The following is a 21,720-nucleotide window of genomic DNA, read 5'->3' as shown; positions in this document are numbered from 1 at the left end:
GAAAATGATAGTCAACTACATATACAATTAATCAATTATTTATTATTATTATTCAGAAAAATGGTACAGTATCAAAGCAAACGTTTAATCTGTAATAATTATGTTATTATGTTGACTCATATCGTGTAATCAATTTATGTTTAAGAGCAGGACGGTGCGCCCTCGACCCAATTACATGAAACAGAAATTATACTACCATAAGGAGAAGTTTGCAGGTACTATCAAGCCCATTAAATCCTTGTAATTTTTTAACATTAACCAATCAAATACAATTGTTTTGTTTCAAAGAAATTTGAAAATAAAAATGGAGTCAATCGTGCTTTCAAAGTCTTTAATATCAAAAAAATGGCCTGCATTGTGTTTTACGAAGTTAATGTCGTGGGCAGTAGTGGGCAATGGCGCAGATGATATACATCTGTTTCACTGAACGGTTTTTTATGAATATGTAGGTGACCACTCTTCTGTGTCTCACCAGACCAAGAGCTGTTTTTTTTTGTGTCCAAACCGGGAATTCAGCCGAGAACCCCTCCGATCGACGCTCACGTGTAATGAATCGTTTGAAAATCGAATAATGAATTTTTAATCTGTTATCATGCCACATTGTAATAAATAAATCTTCCTGAAACCGAAACATTTCACGAAACATCCCATACAAGTACAGCATTACTAAGTAACAGTAAAAAGGTGATATTGCTGTCCAGTCTTTCGAAATTTCCTTGACAAAGCTGTATTTTATAAGTGTAATACATAAAATTACAGAGTCATATTACTAAGAAGTGAGTTTTGTGCACTGACCACAAGGTCAGGGCGGCCATGCAATCATTTGTTATTGAACGGAATATTTTTTGCGTTGTCATAACATCTTTAGATCAAGTGAGACGTAATATGAATCTGTTATGTTTTGTTCCAATAAGATAAATCACACTTATTGATAATATAAGAACAAAAGCCGAGTTCCGTGTCTCTTTGTGAAACAATTTACGTTTATTTCACACACCGTAGTACTCGTGCACTAACATTAACCTTTTTTTTAAGTTTTCTTCCTTGTACAATCTTGTTGAAGAGTTAAATAGATAAATAAGCGCTCCTCTAAAACGATTGGTCACTTTGCTGCAATAAGTGATCTGTCAGTAGGTAATAGAAGTAGGTTTTTTTTAAATGTTGTTATAAGAAGAAATAAAACAGTGTAATATGAGATGGATAAACCAAGTATTTCAACGATGACAATATAATTTGATTTTTTTATTTAAAAATAATTCCGGTATACTGCTATAAGCAAGGTATCTTCTACAATTATAGACCTCGACTGGTATATGGTATATGTTTGCAGGTCTGATACTCGTATTTCACATTTGTTCCTGCCATAAATTACTTCAGTGGAAAAGCTCTAATTTTACAAAAATTATAGTAATATTCCGCCGGATAATTGACTTCCCAAAAAAGCTGGACCATATCAGTAGCTAACGTATTTTCGTAAGATGTAAGAAATGTGCAACTATGAGTAGTCGCACATTTCTTGATGAGTCTAATAGGAAGCTAATTTAAATGTATACTCCAGCAAAATTATACTTTTTATACTAATATTATAAATGCGAAAGTTTGTAAGGATGTGTGTGTGTTTATTGCTCTTTCACGCAAAAACTACTAAACCGATTGCATTGAAATTTGGTACGTAGATAGCTGGACAACTGGAATAACATATAGTCAACTTTTTATCCCGATATTCTTACGGGAAGCGGACTTACGCGGGTGAAACCGCGGGGCGCAGCTAGTATTATATGTGTAGTTCCATATTTATTGAACACGCTGTGTTCAGAAAATTTGCGGCTGGTTAATAAAAACATGGGCTGAATGAGTTTTTAAAATTTGGCACAAATACAATTGAAATTATATTCCATATCGAGGGAGACTGTTGTTACCTCATTTAAATCAGAGAAAAAAAAAATGTAACAATTAATGTGTATGAATTTTTCAAATGCTAATGTTTTTTATGACGTAATTATCTCCAAATGAAGTTGTCATTTTTCCTTGTTACAATTTTTTTGTGACTGAGCACTGACCTTGAAAACACGGAAGACTTTTTGAAGAATATTTTTGGCAACATTTGCTTCTTGCAACTTGACACCAACAGATAAATAAAAACAAGTCTCGAAAGCAATCCTTAACGTTCAATAAAAATACAAAAACGGTCTCTTTTAGTTGAACCATCAGTACTATTTCGAACTATATTATCTAAAAATTTAACCAGATTACATCATGTTTAACATCATGGCAGTCACATTTTGATGGCATTACTTCAATTCGTTATGTAAATTACTTTTTTTTTGACATACTAAACTTTACATTTGTGGGCATTGTGGTGGTTTGCCTGATGGTAAGCGATCAGCACGGTCGATGAACATTGGCAGAGATAGTTACTCTGTGAATGTGCTGCTCACTTTTAAGGGGTAAGGAAAAGGAAAGGATTAACGACTGGAAAGAAGGGATGGACTGGGAAGGGCGAGAAAAAGGGAACGGGCCTCCGGCTCATCGTACCAAATACCGTGGCATTCCACTATTTTACGCCGGTTTTCTGTGGGGGTATGGTACTTCCCCTGTGCGAGCTGGCCCAATTCATACTGAAGCGTGCTCGATTTCCACATACAACTACTACTAGTTACTTTACCTACATTAAGCTAAACCACAACAATGCTAATACATTGTTTATATTTATCCTTTACCATTCTGATATACAACAATTAGTACCATCACCTACCAGTCACTCAGGAGCAAAAAAAAAACTCCAATTTCACGCGGCATAAACTTCGTGAGCGTTTTTTGCCTGTTATGATGACAAATACCAATTTCCTACTCAGTGAGGCTAATTGTGCGGAGGCATTGTATCGCTTAGTCCATCGTTTTTGCTATTTCTCATATCATTTCGGTCACCTTGCACTTTCGATTTCGTATTATGCGTGTTGAATGCTATGCATTGATTGATTGTAATATGAATTGAAACGCTTTCAACGATACTCTTGTTCTGTATCACAACAAGAACCGTTATTTAATCAAGTTTTTGAAACAATCTTAAATTATAAAAAACATTGCATTAATATGTATTTAAATAACACACAAGTACAATTAATTACTGTTTTAACAAATATTTTCATTGTGAAGAAGATAAACAACCTTTTAATGCAGGACTTAGAGGCGTTATTAATAAAATATTCGTTCGATCAAATTTAGTCCGAAATAACTCTTTAAGTCTTATAAAATTTAATTAAACCTTATATTGTACATACATCTTATGACGTGACACAAGAGAAGAGTACGAAGGTAGTCTTGCTTTGATATTTAATAAAAACTACAAAAGCTTGAAACCATATCAGTACAGAAGCCGTTTTGCACAAAACCACAAGCTTTTGGTTAACGGTGAGGGTGACACGCCATCAATTAATTGATTGTGACCGCCCACGTCCTTGATGAGGAAACCTTATTGGGTCCACCTCGCTAATTACTTTCGATGGCCTTGTACCTCTCGAAACAGGTCTTTCAATCATTTGTAATCAATCAGATGACAAAAAAACAACTTGCAATTATATTCATCTATTAACAATACAAAGAAAATGAATACCACTCTAGTTCAACATATTCATAGTAGTCAACTAAATAGAATCCGCATGCTCCTATATATACTGCAAGTATCTTGCTAAAATTTGTAACGTACACGATAGCTGAGTATGCGTTTATGATATAACCATTCACACTAGGGGCTCAGCTAATTTTAACTTTACGAGGATCATAACGATACGCGATACGCTTTGAAGATACGACTAAGCGAATCAAATTTTAATTATTACTTGGAAAATAATCACCGCAGCATTATTTAGCTTTAATAAATTTGTCATAGAATTACAGATAGTGCGGGAATGCGATTCGCGGACAATGAGCCGATGCTGAATTATTACCCTGATAGTCCATTAGTCTCTCCAAGCAGCAGAATAATGGCTCCGAGGTTGATAGTATCTCTTCAGCTGGAACTGACGCGCACTCTATTGATACACGTTAATTGTTGCCTCGCTATTTTTGATTTTATCAATCGCAATCAGATTAACAATATTCCAAGATTCCGGGAAGAATCTTTACGGCATCGGAATATTTCACGTTTATTTATCTGATGGAATTTTAATAACCCAACAAATTTTTTTAACTTAAATGGAATATATACTGATTATATGAAATATATACCTATAGTTTTAATTTAGGTGGTGACATCTTATATAAATAAAAAAATATTCTTCCTACATTACATGTTGGCTTGCTAAAAACACAAATGTTATGTATGCACTTAAAACTCTGAGTCACACATTAATCAAGACATTAATATACCTACAACAGAATTGAAATTCACCTTGACGATATTAATTATGCTTGATACATTTATAATTATTCAATCATTGACTTCCAACTTTAGAAATTCCGTCGTGCAGCCATCGACGGCGAAACCATATATTATCACCACGAATCATTATATAGACAGATCGCCAAGCCACGCGCGCCGCCGGCTGACTTGATCGAGGACAAAACGTATGAAAAGTTTAAAAAGTAATCTATCAATGTATAACATGATATAAATGTCAAGGATTTCCTGGTGACCCTTCTTAGCGTTTTGTTTAAACACATTAATTATCTCTTCAGAGCTTTAAGTGTTTAAATTGTGCTTAGTGCGCATAGTAATGTGAAAAAAATGTGGAGCAGCGCCTGCCCTTGTTATTTAGAATATTATTGTTTTATTCATCTATTTATATCAGGTAACATGCACAGGTAAAATATCTTCACTAACCTGAAACAAGGCCAAATATAAACTTAACACTATTTACATTATAATCAAACAAAAAAATTTGAATTTAAATAGAAATATGACAATGCAATTGGGCATAATACCATAAACAGGTAAACGTATCTACATACAAAACTTTTCACTCTGCTATTGCACAAATAACATAGGCTTCATTGTCATATACAATGAATTGTTATTAAATATTCTTTATTGTCAATGAAAGTTTATTATATATTTTTGAAAACAAACAAGACCTGTTAATTTAAAAAAATCCATGTTTATCACAATCACAATTCATTATGGTAAATATTGTTAAAGACCTAATCCCAAGTTAAAACGCTCTTCACGGTTAATTTAATTAAGTAACAAAATAAATGGACGTATCTATTTCGGATGGTATTTTGTTCGAATCGAGTGAGATTCTTAATTACACAGTAACTGGTATAAATCATCGATAGGTATGTAGCGTAGGCGCAACATCTCATGTCTTAATTAAACCATCGGTTCTTACTCTAATTAATTAATTAAGACGCTGTAATCGAACATGTAATTGAGAGTTAGATCTCGGCAAAGGTCAAAGGTTCACAGTTTGGTACAGAGGAATTTAAGACTGAATTAATTTGCTAAATCGTGGTTCATTGCTGAGAATTGAATTATTCGCCTTGCGTTGCTTTGTTGCAAACGCTTCGTGCCTACTTATTTAATCAAAATTGACAATGGACATGTTGCAGGAGTTATTTAAACATTAAAGTTTTTTTTATTCTATTTAGATGATTATTTGTAGCAATAATTACAAATAATAATAGAACATTGTTTGTATGATTTTCAATAACATCGCTATTGCAAATGATGAAATACTCTGTATGTAGGTCTATCTTACACAAATTCTACCTAAACTGTATGCATATAAATAATATATATATTATTATGTTATCTGTGCTATAAACACTTTTTTGTGGAAATTCATATCAGTTATAAACCGCACCTACCTGAGCAATAAAATTATAAAATTATCTGAACCTGTAAGATATATATTTGCTCTTTCTTTTGATAACTTCAAAGTTTAATACCGTTATAGTCAATCATATTACGAAACGACATTACCTAGACCCAGCTAGTATTAAGCCTTAACAAAATTCTGTGTAAAACGATCTAGTAGCGCCATGTCAGTCAATTGTTTGACCGCAAAACTCATTTCGTTCTGTAAACATGGAATGTGAAATTTTGATTGTGAGGAAATAATGTCAGCTACGCCATTCGGAGCTTACTATAGTCTATGCTCTATTTCCAATCGAATACCGCAGAAAGTGAATTTCGTAACTCTCGATTGTGATAGGTTATTATTTTTTTTAATATTATATAATGTTTTATCGATGGACCACAGTAACTTTTATAATGAGATGTTTTATTAATATTTGTTCTGAACTAGTTATGTAATTGTAGGCTCGGAAAATTATGATCGTATGTTGAAGTTCATAAAGTGTTCCGTATATTTTGAATGTTTTAGTTTATGGAAACTTAAAAACTCAATATAAGTGCGAATAATTACTGATCAGGTACTATATATTGCATTTAATATTAAACCCTCTTTTTCTCTTTGAATTCAATGCACGACGATACTTTTAGATAAGAAATAACAGAATAGATAAATATCAGATAAATAACATAATACACCTTAGCATCATTAGTAACTAGAAGGATGGTATGCTTGTATCCTTTTTACTAACTACCAGAAATAAACACATTAATGGCCTAATCACACCTCTTTTGATCTGCCCCTTTCCCTGCATTTATTCAAATTGTATTCAGTTTATTGAATCGAATTTAGAAGAGCCGCACCTTTCTAAGGTACTTCAATGTTGAATCTGGCTGGTATTTGACAAGGGCTGCTATCGTCAGGTGTGGCCGCTAGCGTGAGTCACAGCGCCTGCGCGAACCGAATTCCATAGATAACCGACAACTCCTTTATTCTCTCTGCTATATCGAGCATTAGTATAATTCATGATGCCCTTTACGACTGCGGTCACTAGATGTTGTCTATGCTTTACGCTCAGAATATATTTGATGGTCATTATTTCAAATACAATTATTGGCTTTAATTTCGAACGTAATGACTGAACTTAATTCTGCTTAGAGCGATATTAAATGTCATTATATGTTTGTTTTAACATGATTTACAATTATTTAATGGACGATTATACTTTAAATTCAGTAACAAATAATTGTAATTTGTGTATAAACATTTCGTTGGGGAAAAAATTCCTTGAAAGTATTAAGTGGCTTTTCGGCGTTTCAAAAACGTAAGTGATAAATTACATAGGAGTGGTTTCCCACAGTGATTAATTTGCTTTAAATGTATGGGACGATTGACCGATAATACTTTAATTCGAAAAGTCTCTTGTAATTGCAAACTGGATACCAATTATCCAAGAACGGAGATTTAAGTCGATTCGATTATTTCAGTAGGCATATTGTGGTCTAGAAATCCATGCGTGTAATCATAATACTACGAGGACAGTAATTTCTATACTATTTCATTATATTACCAAACAACTCACATTATATTTATCCAAAAATATTTGTCGATTACGAATCGATATCCTACATATGCGGCTATTTTTTATAAATAAATCTGCAAAAGTTGATACAATTTGAATGCAGTTTAGTATGGATAGTTGTGATATCTAGATTAAATAATTGGTTAGCTTTTTTCTGGCACTGGCACAACGTCGCAGCTTAAACCATTGTTTTTTAACGAGTACTGCACTATTTTAGAAAAAGGTGTTATAAAACAATTCTCTTAATGGTCGTATTAACTTCAATACATGTCATATAACAGTAGTTCGAAATTAATACTCGATACTAATGGAATAAAATATCGTCGCCATTAATCATATGGTCCAATTTGGCCACAGCCGGCGAATGTAATGAAATGCATTTATTTAATACGCACCTCTTTTATTTATTGTCCTTAATATATCTTCGCTAATTGGTCATCGTAAATGTACTTTCACTTAGATGGCACTTAAATTTAAAAATTAAATTATAGTAGGTACATGTAAGTAACAAGATTTCACATTAAATAGATTTCAGATTATTAAACAAACAAGCACTGATTACCCTCAAGATATTTTATTTTTTTAATGTAGTGACCACCACCGTATATGAATATTTGCAGAAGTAGGGCCTCATGCAAATGCATTGCCCGCTTTTAAGGGAGAAGGGATGAGGGAAATATTAATTACAGTAATACAGGAAAGGACTTGGAAAGGCGTGGAAAAGGTAACGACCCTCCGGCTGTCCAACTTATGGTACGAAACACAGTTGCATTCGTATGATACTATTTCTCGCCGATATTCAGAACGGGTGTGGTACCTTCCCCGGTGTGGGAAGACTTACTTCGTACCGAAGCCTATTCGACTCGCGCATTCAAATTTTATTAACAGACTATGAAATCGAATTAATAGGTTATAGCTAGATTAAATGTGTAAATTTAAAACTCCGGTAAAATCTTTAACATATGAAGAACTTCTGGCTATTAGACAATATTATATTGAAAACAATACATTTATTGTAGTATCTGTAATAGTAAGCATAAGTTGTCTTCGAATATTCTCTTTGTAGATCGAACACCGTGTACTCGCGTAAGTTACAATAACATTCCATAATTATTCATAATAACCGTAACTTTAATTTAAACAGCGCCATCTCAAAATATTATACAACAAACGTTTCAATTTAGATTGCTTCTTGCCCGTATTTGTTGACGCGACGTAACATAAAATGTTAATTAACCTCAAATAAATGAAATGTATTGCGAAAATAAATTTACCGGAGGTGCACAGTCATTGCGAAGTAATTTAAATCGTCTGTCTTTGTCGGGACCCTGAGATCCCTATCGATTATTACGTAAATTTGATCGTGCATTACATTTGGGCCCGTGTTTGTTATGCTGTCATAACAATATGCATCAAAGAATGAATGGAGTCGGTTTTATTGAAGACGAGATCAAACAAAATAATTACATAAAAGAAAAGAAATCTTTTAAAATGACATCCATGGAGTGTTATTTTACCTGTGGTTAACAAAATTAATATGACGATGAAATTATATCGAGTTATCCGGCTACTTGATCTGTGGGGTTATCACTAAATTATGTGAGTTTTTTTTCTATCTTTGATGTAACAAGAAATACTTTCAAAGAAAATATAGCATACCATTCAAAGCATAGTATGATGATTTGTTTAAACAATACAGACATTTAAAAATTGTAATAATAACATTTAACTTATCCATTGAATATAACCGTGTCACTGGACATTGAATGGATACATAAAGCATTATTAGTTATTATACTTGTTTTGTTTACAATCATGCCAACTCGTAATTACATGGCATTTTTATAAGATCTATTATATTGCTCTAGTTGTAACCTGAAGGTGATTTGAAGGATACAAAGGTTTTTACACCGAATTAAATAAGGTGACGAAATTTATTATTTATAAATGTCATCAGGATTATTTAGTATGAAAAAATATCTATATATTCAATTTATTCTTTGCAATACAAACGTGTGTAAAATGTCTTCAATATTGATTAATCGCCCGATATCTATTTATAAAATACTAAAAGCTCGTCCCGGCTCCGTCCGGATATCAAGACTCCTGTTTAAACCCAAGTAAGCTTTTAATAGGGTTAAAAAAGGCCTATCACCCAAGTCAGCTAATACCCTGTCTGTATACCAAATTTAATCAAAATCCGGTCAGTAGTTTCAGCGTGATTGACGGACAAATTGATTTTGCATACTAACTAAAGTGTATCATCATCACTATCATCAATCCGCAGGACACAGGCCGCTTATCATAGTTCAGGCCATCACCACGCTGGCCTAGTGCGGCTTCGCATATGGTACATCACGTCGAACCTTTAATTGTTCCCACGCGATGTTTTCCTTCGCCGATCTCAGCGGGGATTATGGGAATAATGTACTTCTTGTACCCTCGTGTGGACTGGACGTTTTTGATTGAAGTCTGAGGGTCTCACACCTTGGCCACCACTAAAAAGAATATAAGGTAAGTGAACAATTTGATATACAAACAATGCATTTATTTTCACACCTAAACACAACTAAATTCTCCACAATAAAATCTAATTTATCAGACAATATTAATTTATAATATTCAATTCAGTTCCGTATTGTTCTTAACCTTGAAGATTGCTGTCATTTTCGTGTCAGATTAATGTATAATTGTTTAAAAATATTTATAACTGACGATCATTAAGTTACAGATGTAGGCATTGGATAATGTTATTGTCCGTTTAACTCTTTTTTTGTTGCATTTAAAATCACTTAAAAACCACAATAAATGTGATTTTTTTAGCCTCATGTACGTCAAAGTAGGTAATTTATTATTATTTGTGGCTTAATGAATACTTACATAGTCTAAGAAAGATGCACAGTTGGAGGATAAATTGATATTAAGATATTGAAGGACAAAATTTTACCAGTACATTATTCTATTAAACTATTTCTTGGAAAATAATAATTTATTCCATCCACTTTCGCAAGTCTGTACTGTATATTGTAACATTTTCCATTCAGTCATGATTTTGTTTTCATTTACCTCAATGCCATTATCAAATCAAATTATTTCAATTTAATCCAAAATATTATCTATATGTAATAAAATTTCAATTTAAAGCATCCTTGACACTCGCCATAATAAGGCACGTGCGGTGGTCCACTGGTTGAGGTTATTTTTAGTTGAATGATTATTAAGTAATTCCTAAAACTATTACAATAAATGAGTACGTGACGATCTTCTAACCTTGCTACCAAGAATACAATTCCAGTGGCTTCAAGTTTCCTAATAACTTTATATCTTATTTCAAACATCACAAATTAGACATAAAACATGAAATCTGCTTGGCTTGACAAATTCAATTGATCAAGTTAAAGCATTTGTTTTTAAACGATTCTTCTGTTTACTTATGTGAGTGATTATTTGTTTACGTCATATATCCATTAAAATTACACATTCCTGTATAGATGAGACGACTGCAATTCTGATGGCTTTTATTTCTCTATACATCACTCCAGTGCTTCCAGTCAGAGAGTATTTTCCCGAAAACTCATACTCTACTCTAAATATAAACGAATATTTTTATTATATATTTTAAATGCTATGTATAATAAAAACTTTTTGATATCGATGAAGCCAAACGGGCAAAATATAATAGCAGAACCATAAGAATAATCTTACCATTTAACTTGCAGAAAAAGTCAACAGAAATTCCAAATAAAATGAAGTGAAAACACTACAGCTGTTTTTGTACCCCATAAACTTCAACATGCAGCTGCGATTACAATATTATATTATCTCAGAGGACCTTTATCGATACTTTAAACAACGTTCCAATCAATTTTCGTTCCACCATTACTTATCAGCGCTTCCCGAATTCAATTTAACACGCTTCCTTTTTATGAGACGTATCGTGTTTACAAAGTGAAATTATGTTTATTACTACACCATAGAAGGAAGTGGTAATTCTACTGATTTTGATAAACCAACAAGCTCCGTTAATTTCGTATAATCGAGTCGATAAATTGTCGATTGAACCATAACTGGGCAGTGTGATCAGATGGTCGGGTTCTTAGAGCCATTATAACTCGTCAATAAATATATCAGTCTAATAGCTGATCGTTTTCTATAAAACTAACCTAACATTGTTAAAATATAAATTATTATTACCTATCTAGTTGGGAGACGTACTTCTTTGGATTTTTGAACTAATACTAACATAATATATTATCCTCTGATAGTATTTCGTGGAAGCTAATAATTAGGCTAATTAAATGTATGTTTGCTCAATTAATAGACTACCAACGGCGACTACGTTTTTAAATGTATCTGTCGGTTTCACGTCATGTATATCAAGAAATATTTTGATTAAAATTGCATAGACGCAAATGCGTGTGAAAGGTAAATAAAAATTGTCATAAAGTAACGGACAAGACCTGAGAGGGCAGCGTGGACGTGCTCAGGAGTATCTCACGCAATCCCCGTCCGTTCGCCGATCGCATCTTCAGGTTACTATGTCGGACATGTTTTCCATCGAAATATTTGTCGTATATCTTTTTCTGTTGGCTTTTACGAAAATCTCAAATTTTGTGATCACAGTTTTACAAGTCTGTTAAACTTCACGAGCGTTATAAATATATACAAAAAGAAAGCTAATTATCAACTTGATAAATTAATAAACCATACATAATTCTCATCTCAAAAAATGCTAAGCCATCTCCAAATCATTAAATGGAACAAAACTAGATCAAATTTAAATGGAACCTCACGGGAGACACCAGCGCTCAAACAAAAAAAATATGTTCATCCTGTTTTACAAAAAAGACATGGTCATAATGATAACGTACTTTTTTGTCGGTTGAAAATTAAAATAATAATAATGTCACCGTCCAATAGTTTTGACAAGCCTTAAAGAATAATTGAATAATCTTCCTTTAGAAATATCATAACAAGATATTCGATATGTAATATGAGTAAAAATATTTTTTACATTAAATTTTACCATCTTGAAGTTTAGACTTAGATATCTCCGTAAACGTAGTCCTTCAGTTTTTTACTCCTTATGGTCCACGAGCCAGACGCAAAATTTAATGATTTCTTCCGGGCCGATAAACTATACAAGTGTTATCAGAACGAATGTATAATTAGGAATGGTGACCGCCAGTTGCAGATCCGATGGTGGGTTGCGCTGTAATGATATTGGAAGTATGGAAAAATTTTCTTTTTCATTAACTTCCTCCGTATTAGAAAGTAAACAAAATTAGGAAAAAAAAATAGTCAGACCATCAGCACAAATTTTTTACACATCTTCATATGGCCAGCTGAGGAAGAATCCACCATCCAACAACAAACTGACTTTTACTCTTTAAACTGAAAAATTTACAAGGCAAAGGAAATGATAAGTACTTGGAAGGTCACCACTGCTTAATACACCACGGACCTGCTGACGGTCGCCTTCTTGTCTATCATAAACATTGTACAACATATCAGTCCGGAAGAAATTGTGAATGAAATCTGTTATTGGCTTCGAGATCACTATTGGCTATTCTATATTATTATATAGCATACACAATGTTATAAACGAATTGACCTTATGAGCGTCAACTAAAACTTAAGTAAGTATATTAATAAATTAAAATCTGTTAATGAATTCTGAATTATGAATGAGTTTAGGAAGCAAATAAAAAAATAAATGCATCATTTTACAAAGTAATGACATAATTTATCAAAAATGTATGCATAAAAAGGTTTTAATTAAACTCAATTTTACTAAAAAAAAATACCAAAGGCACCGCACCTCGTACAGCTAATCAAGGGCGGTAGCTCAATCAAATGACAGTCATAAATCTCCAAAAACCAGAAGATTCAATTACACGGCTACCGGAAGGCAAGAAGAGTGGCAATAACAAATTATCCAAGATAAGTGAAGCCTTTTTAACGTTCAGAAGAAGCAGCAAACTTGTTTCACTTATCAACTCTTATCACAAAGATTTTTAATAAATCGGACGCTTAAGATGTTTAGCCGGTCTTTTTAGGATACGTATGAAAGCCTTGCCACAACGCTAATGCTTCTTAATTACTATAAATAATCTGCCAGTAAGAATATATTGAATAATAACAAATACATATAAACGATATTATTTAATCACACCACGTACTCGCATTTGAACAAACGGAAAAGAAAGCTTCGAATAAGCGTCATTTTTATTTCACCAGAGAAAGCGTCAATTCTATATAAGGTATCTTTTAAATAATTTGATAATCACGTGGGCTGAATATAATAAGTTCTAGCGAGACTACATCTTGAAATCTAATGTTATCAATTGAATACATCCAACGTGTCGCATGCCGTCACGGCTACGGCCCGGCGTCAAGCGTCTTTGCTCTGAAGCACCGCTCTTATCTACGTCACTATTTTGCACTTAGTCCAAAATTCAATAAAGTTATACTTTAACGCCTCAATGTTACGACTCATTTTCCACCATGCCTTATTAAATGGGTATTAAACGGTCAGCTTGAGATAGTTTTTGACTTGATCGATGAAACGTGCTTTTAATGCCATCAAATTTTAAAAATTGAAACCTGAGATTGAAACGCGATTGCGTTAAGTGGGCCGTCTCAAGCGGAGAAGGAACCAAAACCATACAAATTTGAAATGACATGAGATTATTATATACGACATTATAATAAAAATAATGGTAGCCCGCGTTCACTGTTCTTGGAAAATCAATAATTCAACAACAACAAGTATCAAAATTTTTATAACATACTTTTTATTCAGTATGTAATAACCTTTATTAAGTTACAGCAAAATAAATGTAAGTAAAAAGTTAATCGCAAAATACCTCTAATAAATACATGGGAAACTATAATTTGCTCTTAAAAATGTGATAGGCGCTGTTAAATATTAAGACAAAAAGATACCTTACTACTTCAGACATAGAACATAGTATGTTATTGATATAAACAAATTTATATGTCCTCTGATGACTTTCACACAAATAATATTACAATAATTAATTACATCGTGATCTTTAATTTTATAATGGGAGTATAAAATAAATAAACCTGTCCGTCTAGACTTAAGGATTAGATAGATATTACCTACCCTATATATATATTCTCACATACTAGGTGACTTTTGTGAATTTTATTTATGATTTTTACGTTTGTTGGACGACTGCTCTTTATTTATGCAGATGACCTATACAAGCTACTTAAATGCCAGTTGTAAAAAATATATAGATCATCAATTTCGGCTCCTTTGAACCACCATCTGTGATGATTACCGAAAATGTTTATCTAAAACAGCTTTTGCCATCGAATGTTGACCACTTTTTCTAACTTAATTTTTATTTTAATTAGCTGAAAGTTTAATAAAATCTGTTATCTTAATCATAGGTAGCTTGATGCAAACATGCCTTGCAAGTAGATACAGAAACGACGCCATTCATGGTTTAATTTTAATTTTCATGAGAATATAATATTTTTCAAAATTCTTATTCCATATAGAAGCCATTTTTTTATTATTGCGTAGTATTGTGTATATCTTAGCTGAACGGACTCATTAACGTAAGAAAAAATTACATAATTCAATAACGAGGTATATTACATGCATTCGGTTCATAGATTTTCGACTGTTTACTGCTATCGTGTGTAAACGTTTTTCCATGTGCCACAGGTAATATAATACTAGGTAATAATAATTAATAGGTAATACATGTTCTTTTTAAGATTTTCTTTTAATATCAATGTGCACGTTGTTTTTAAAAACTTATATTATATTCTTTAATGATCAAGAATCATATTACTTGCTAGCTTTAGGGTGATAAATTTAGGTATTTATGAATAGATACTGGCGGTACAGTTAAAAAATAAACAGATATTTCACGGTGATATTTACGAAAATTATTAAAAGAATTTAGGCGGGGTTCAAACCGGATTTACGATAGGTTTACGCAAACGCAAATACGCGTGTGTAAATATCATCTGTTTATTTTCGTCTCCAATGTATTCATAGTTACCAAACGGCCACAAAAGATAGTCGAGCATCGGAAAATTCTGCTTTCAAATAAATGAAGCCAGCAAACTTTTTCCACTAGGTAGTTATGTCAAAATAATTTATTATCCTGTGATAACGGCACATAGAAAAGATTACACAGTTTCGAGTGCAGATTAGTTCGATAAACGGTACGTGTATGACAACAGTGTGCTTCTAATTGGACTCTATCGAAATAACGCAATTGCGTCTACAATGTTACGATTCGTTTTAAGTATTGCTGGAATAATATCTGTTGGTAAGATTATTCGTTCTTCTATATGACCTAGATAAATTCTCCCCAATTCACCAACACGTAAAGTACAGACTGCGAATTGAAAAGCAAAGTTTAATGGTTGCGACATAAATAGTTGGCAAAACAAAACATTACATCATTGAATTTTATGCCTGTTTCTCGTTATGAATGGAGCCGAACGGTGTCCGGTTGCCGCCCAACGCTACTAGACAATGGATCCCAGGCTCATCTCGCTTCGCAACTACCGCTTAATAAATATTTATTCGATCCACTGTTGACAATCGTATTTACATTGTCATATATCTAAGTACTTTGTGTCGACACGGCGTCGCGCGTGGGTTTCTTTTATGTTGATCATCACTTGTTTTAAATTTAGGTTAGTATGACTACAGATAAGCGATGATATCGTAATAGCAACAGATTTGTACGACAATAGTTTTTTCAATGAATGCATTGTTGAATATAACACGTACGAGATAGCTTTACCATATAAAACATCTTTTATCATATCATATAAATTTACATATTATTGTCAACTCTATCCAAGGGCGTAGCTACCGCCGTATCAGCCATATCTATTATACAGAGCCCCCAGGTTAACGGAGCCTCTCCTTCCTTTTATTCCCAAAAAAAAGATTCAAGACAAATATTTATTACTCTTAAAAATACGACTAAATAGTATCTCTTTAAAATTTTATTAAGCACCTAAAAGAGGTCAAAAAATATAACATGTGGCACATGAAATGAATCTCACACATAACGCTAGCTTTAAACCGACCATCACATTTAGTATTTAAATAGTATAAATTATTTTCTTGTGTTTGATTTTACACGAGTGTTATACATTTAGAAATTAAAAACTTTTTAACGGATTTTAAACGCGATTTATTCATTATATTATAGTTTTTAGTATAAATCCATTTAAAGATATAAGACATATATCATTATTTTCATTGAAAATAGGAAAGCTGTATTAAACTGTCACACATTCCCGCATACCAAAACGTGAAAAACGGATCGCAGTCCAATAATTACAGTCCGTGCGAGCGTTCCGAACGTTGAATTGATGATCGATAAAACGGCGCGAAACGCGAGAAAATCACATATGATTGCGGTGTTTAAAACAAACGTGAACTGAACTCCAAAGTGGTCATTACACGACGTATGTCGATCAGTTACGGCCAAGAGGCTGCTACTCAAAGCGCTACCATAATGTCATAAGTTCAGTTCGTGTGTAGCTAATCTACCATTTTATTACCTAGCTAGATTAAAATTGATTTACCCTTTAACGTCGCTTGCTTTGCGATCTGAAGATCACACTGTGATAACGTTTTACCAGATTATTACTTATACATTCATGATAATTTGCCTTTTTTGCATTAAATAAACAGAACTACACTCTCTTTGAAACAAGTTCAAATACTTTACCTCAAAGTAAAGAGTTCTTTAAAGGCTTGCTATACATAGACCATCCTTCACTTTAGTAACAGCAGAAAGTTGCTTTCACCAACGATGTCTGGGTTGCCATCCCCAAGAGACCATGTGGCCGGGAAACTCACAAGAATGCACGCCCGCCAACTGGGTGACAGCTCAATGGCTACATAACTTGGGCCATCCACCACCATCTACCGATTCGAAAATAAATATAGAAATGCGCTGTTTAAAAATGGTAGCAACACCGGATGATAAATCATGTAAGTTAAATAAAGATTATGCAATACTATTACAATTATAACTATCTAAAGCCTACGAAACCTCTGCCATACCTCTTCTAAATAAAGAATATCTCGTTGTAATTCTATACTTTGTTTAATCACGCATGATTCATATCATGCGAGTTAGTATTTACAAAATTAAACATACTTAAGAATGTTTGTAAATTCTCACACTCTCTGTATTACTCGATATTTATTTCCGGAAATTCGGATTAAATTTCGTTACCTTGTAATATTTGGAAATAATTATTTAACTTTTTTCAGTTGGCAACACTGTGGACGTAATTCGGGGTTGCGTACCTAAGGTGCAAATTGACTCTGTCTGTCTTGGCCTGGAGGCAGTTGAACGTGCTCGAGGACACAGTGATGCACGATGCTTCATATGCAGAGGAAATGACTGCAACTCCGCCACTACCACGCACGCCAGTTTTATATCCTTAGCTTTACTCTCATTGTACCATGTATTGAGATGAACAGATACCAATTGTTTAAGAACTTTTTAAAAATAATTATGTCCAAAAATTATACGATAGGTTATTAATACTATGACAAATTTGGTTATCAATGTAGGTTATTTGAACAATATTTATTTCTAAGGTACTATAAGATAAAGGTCTTAAGAAATTTTATTTATATATCTGAAGAACTAATTTAACAAGATAATTCTGCTACAATAAAATTACTACATCGAATGCTCAATCAGCGCGACCGTTTTGCACCTCTGAAGGTCTATATTGGTAACATTTCTCTTCCTCACATTTCCTTTGGACAAAAAAGTGTAATCAATCATGTATCATTAATCATATCTTTTATCAGTCTAATAATTCATAGCCGAATAATTCAAGGAAGACGTCTCAGCTATATAGATAGCTCAATCGTGCAGCGACACGGGAGGAACGAGCCCGAGCTACATACGTCATGTTAGCAGATCGTGACAATATTTAGGGAACGTTATTTAGCAACCTAAAGCCTAGTCAAGTTGAAAGTAACCTCGAAGCCTTGAAGAATAATTATTTAATAAGTATTTAACGGGTTTATGTAATAAATGGTTTTTCTTTAGTCAAATATTTTATTACCTTTATAAAATTATATAAAAGTGCACAAATACATATTTAACAACCTAATGTACTATTCGAAGCACCGTGAAACATCAATATTAAATCCCTGTTTATTTTTTATACACAACCATTTAGATAAACATCAGCGCAATAAACACGAAATATAGTTAAAATACTGAAGACTAGTGTTAAGGACATAAATGCAAATTATTCGATTCGATATAAAGTTAATAATAGACAAAATGTCTATTCATAAAATTATTATTATAACAGTCAAAGGGTCGATCATACTTAAAAAAAAAGTATGCTATATAAATACAAAACAAAATATGTATTCACCGTTAATCACAGACAAATTAGTATATTAATCGTTCGTCGCTTATTGCAAAATAACATTGTAATTAGATATAATTGTTATTACTTATAAATTATAAATTACAATAACCATAAAAAAAAAATTATAATTAATCAGATGAATTATTCATAATGTTAATTATTTCTTATAAAAAAGGTAGCCGATGTCCTGGGGAGCGGAGGTGTCTACCACTAGATTCTAAAATAGGACCTAGCGGCAACAAGTTCCCAAACACAAAAATAAACATACGAATCAGTTAAAAATCCACGGAGTAATCGAGATACGAAACCTCCTCCGCTTTTAAAAACATCGGTTAAAAATCCAAACTAATTGCGAATGATACCCAGTCCTTTATAATAAAATTAGCTTAATTTTTTAATTTTTCAATTGAGATGATTAAGGTATTTTAAAAAATTTCAGCCTTGTGGGCTCTCGCTCCAATATCAACAAAAATAATGCATTTGTAAATATGAAACAAAATTAAAGCTTGTTATCAGATTTCGAAATTTACATAATATTATAGTGAACATTTCATAACCTTAATCTATTGTACATTTGCAGTATAATTTTGTACCATAAAATATTTTATCACATTAACGCCAAGGCACTCGTTCAAAATGCCAGATTTGACCATTGTCATTTACGCATCTTTTAGTTGTTAAAGGATCTGTGACGCCATCTTTACTATTACTGATTAGTTGCGTCAAGCATAATCCCTCGGGTGTTTTCAATCGCGGCCGCTTTTGCTTCCATACTTGTTTATGACTATTATTACAACTCTTCCAAACAGCTCTACCGTTGCCCTCTTGTAGACACAGACCCTCATCGGCCATTATTCTTCCGTCCATTGTGTATACAAGCAATCGTTCTAAATCGAGATCACTCCCACAACTGATACCAGATGCCGGACCGCCAAGACCTGGCGTACCAGCAAGTATGCCCAAGCAACTACCCTTTTCATTGCGTATCCGACCGAACCACCTATCGTCAGTGGGGAAGAAATGTTGAGGCCACACATTCTCCAGATACCATTTAAAACTTTTGCATTGTAAATTCTTCCTCAATGTAATCCTAGCTGCTACACTTTGATGGTCACGAATGGTGACGTCGGAAGGGTTGAATTTGAAGAAAAAGTCGGCCCATTCGTCCATCCACACGGATGCAGCTCTGGCGAGATTCGTATTAAGTACTTTTGCCACACCACCGGGATATTTATATGGGCTGTGCCGTCTGAAAATATGTCCAACTCGAGAGCAGGGCGTTATTTCGACTCTCGCACCACATTGCCAGGCTCGCCACGATAATTCAAGATTTTCTGCACCCCATATGAGCATACTTTCGTCATAACCGCCTAGACGCCAAAATAAACTTTTTCTAACGGCAAAAAGACCGCCAGCCATCGCTGGAGTTGGATAAGGTTTAGATGGGTTATTCGTTTTAGTCATCATAACTTCATCGCTCGGCATTAACCAGCGGAAATGCAGACGCCAACTAAACGCGCCCCAATGCGCATCAATACTCTTTGTGTATGCCAGTGTTTCGTCTGACAAAAGGTCTATATGTGGGCATATGAATACATCATCACTTCCTGCTCTATCTAAAAGAGGTTCGAGCCAACCTTGTGTGACCTGCAAACACATTGTGTTTTTTTAATATAGGAAAATATGTAATATTTGACGGTCTAAAGCCCTTTAAACTTAATTAACATAAAAACATGTCACTTTTGTTTCACATAAAACTAGATCGGTGAATTTAGATTTAAAAAAAAAAAACAATTTAGAGCTACAAACAATAATTTCTGATTAACCCATCCACTTTAAAATCGCCTTCAGAACTAGACCAAATTATATTGGGACTATACACAAGGCATAAGCTTTTAATAAAAAAAAGAAGCCTCAAATTTCATTTATGTACCCAGTCGAAAGTTCTGAAATAATAAACCCTTTTTTTGGCTTTATTCAGGCGGATCAAGATCCTTTTCCTTTTTGAGATTGATTGATTACTTTAAAATAACATAGAAAGTCATATTTATAGTTAAATATAAAAACCGATAAAAGCCTCCAATTAAAAATCAAATAGCAGTAAAAAATCTATATACCTCACAGTGAGCGTCTAGAAAGACCAATACATCTCCCGTAGCTACATGCGCTCCCATGAGTCTAGCACCAACCAATCCTGTCCTGTTTGTACTTCTCAAAATTTGTACTTTATCTAGATTTGCTACAGCATTATCTAACTCTTTACCCAAATATCTCCTTGTACTTGCATCATCAACTAAAATAATCTGAAAATATTGGAAGACAAATTCACTCTTTGTTTTTTCTAATATTAAATTCATAGGAACAAAAATATCATTAAAATTTTAAAGTATTCTACATTTAAGATGTTACATCTATATTCATATTTAATAATAAGTTTCTTTAATAGTACATTATTTGTCTTCTGCATAGCAGAACACATCTATCCAAACCACCAGATCAAAGTAACAACAAATCCTTGCTGTATGGTTGAAAATTTGAAATTTTTAAATTTCTTATTCTAATGAGTTTCATCGAACAAATTTATATAAAACATTTTGCCCGCCTTTTGCGCACATTAAAATTGTATATCTAAACCATTTTCAAAGTCCACTTGGAGACACAAAATTTTTGTTAAACTTGATACAGCCATTAAGAGGAGTACAAGCAAATGCACAGAGGAAATACATAAAGATTTAACAAAGAAAAAATAACTTTTTTCATACAGACAAAAAGAAATACATAATATAATCCTCCAAAAGTATGTTCTTCCAGCATTTCCATTATCACAGGTTGTCTGGCAGAGATCACTCGTTAGTGATAAGACCGCCCTTTGTACAATATTTCTTTATGCTGTTTTTCTCTGTTACTTTTATTTTG

At 33.1% G+C, this 21,720-nt stretch overlaps 2 protein-coding genes across 3 annotated transcripts in view; one reads left to right on the top strand and one right to left on the bottom strand.

Moving 5' to 3' along the window:
- The first annotated feature begins 15,442 nt into the window (after positions 1–15,442).
- LOC119840060 lies at positions 15,443–18,407 on the top strand. The gene is made up of 3 exons (XM_038366560.1): positions 15,443–15,698; positions 17,180–17,389; positions 17,675–18,407. Exons 1-3 carry the CDS (start codon positions 15,656–15,658, stop codon positions 17,881–17,883), a joined length of 462 nt encoding a protein of 153 aa, XP_038222488.1. The 5' UTR covers positions 15,443–15,655; the 3' UTR covers positions 17,884–18,407.
- A 352-nt stretch (positions 18,408–18,759) lies between these two features.
- Positions 18,760–21,720, bottom strand: part of LOC119840059 (polypeptide N-acetylgalactosaminyltransferase 3-like) — a 5,687-nt gene continuing 2,726 nt past the window's right edge. For both annotated transcript variants that reach the window (XM_038366558.1, XM_038366559.1), the window contains exons 6-7: positions 20,922–21,107; positions 18,760–20,451 (exon numbers count right to left, since the gene is read on the bottom strand). In XM_038366558.1, the coding sequence (XP_038222486.1) occupies positions 19,417–20,451; positions 20,922–21,107 (1,221 nt within the window). In that variant the 3' untranslated portion in view covers positions 18,760–19,416. The remainder of the gene's footprint in view (positions 20,452–20,921; positions 21,108–21,720) is intronic.

Source organism: Zerene cesonia, chromosome 5 (assembly GCF_012273895.1).
Source record: "Zerene cesonia ecotype Mississippi chromosome 5, Zerene_cesonia_1.1, whole genome shotgun sequence".
Lineage (NCBI taxonomy): Eukaryota > Metazoa > Arthropoda > Insecta > Lepidoptera > Pieridae > Zerene > Zerene cesonia.
The sequence above is the reverse complement of the archived record's forward strand: the minus strand, read 5'-3'. Positions and strand labels throughout refer to the sequence as shown.

Coding starts and splice junctions, on each gene's coding strand:
- LOC119840060 (XM_038366560.1), top strand. CDS start 15,656: ATGTTACGATTCGTTTTAAGTATTGCTGGAATAATATCTGTTG. Junction 15,699..17,179: donor TGCTGGAATAATATCTGTTG/GTAAGATTATTC, acceptor CCTTCACTTTAG/TAACAGCAGAAAGTTGCTTT. Junction 17,390..17,674: donor AACACCGGATGATAAATCAT/GTAAGTTAAATA, acceptor AACTTTTTTCAG/TTGGCAACACTGTGGACGTA.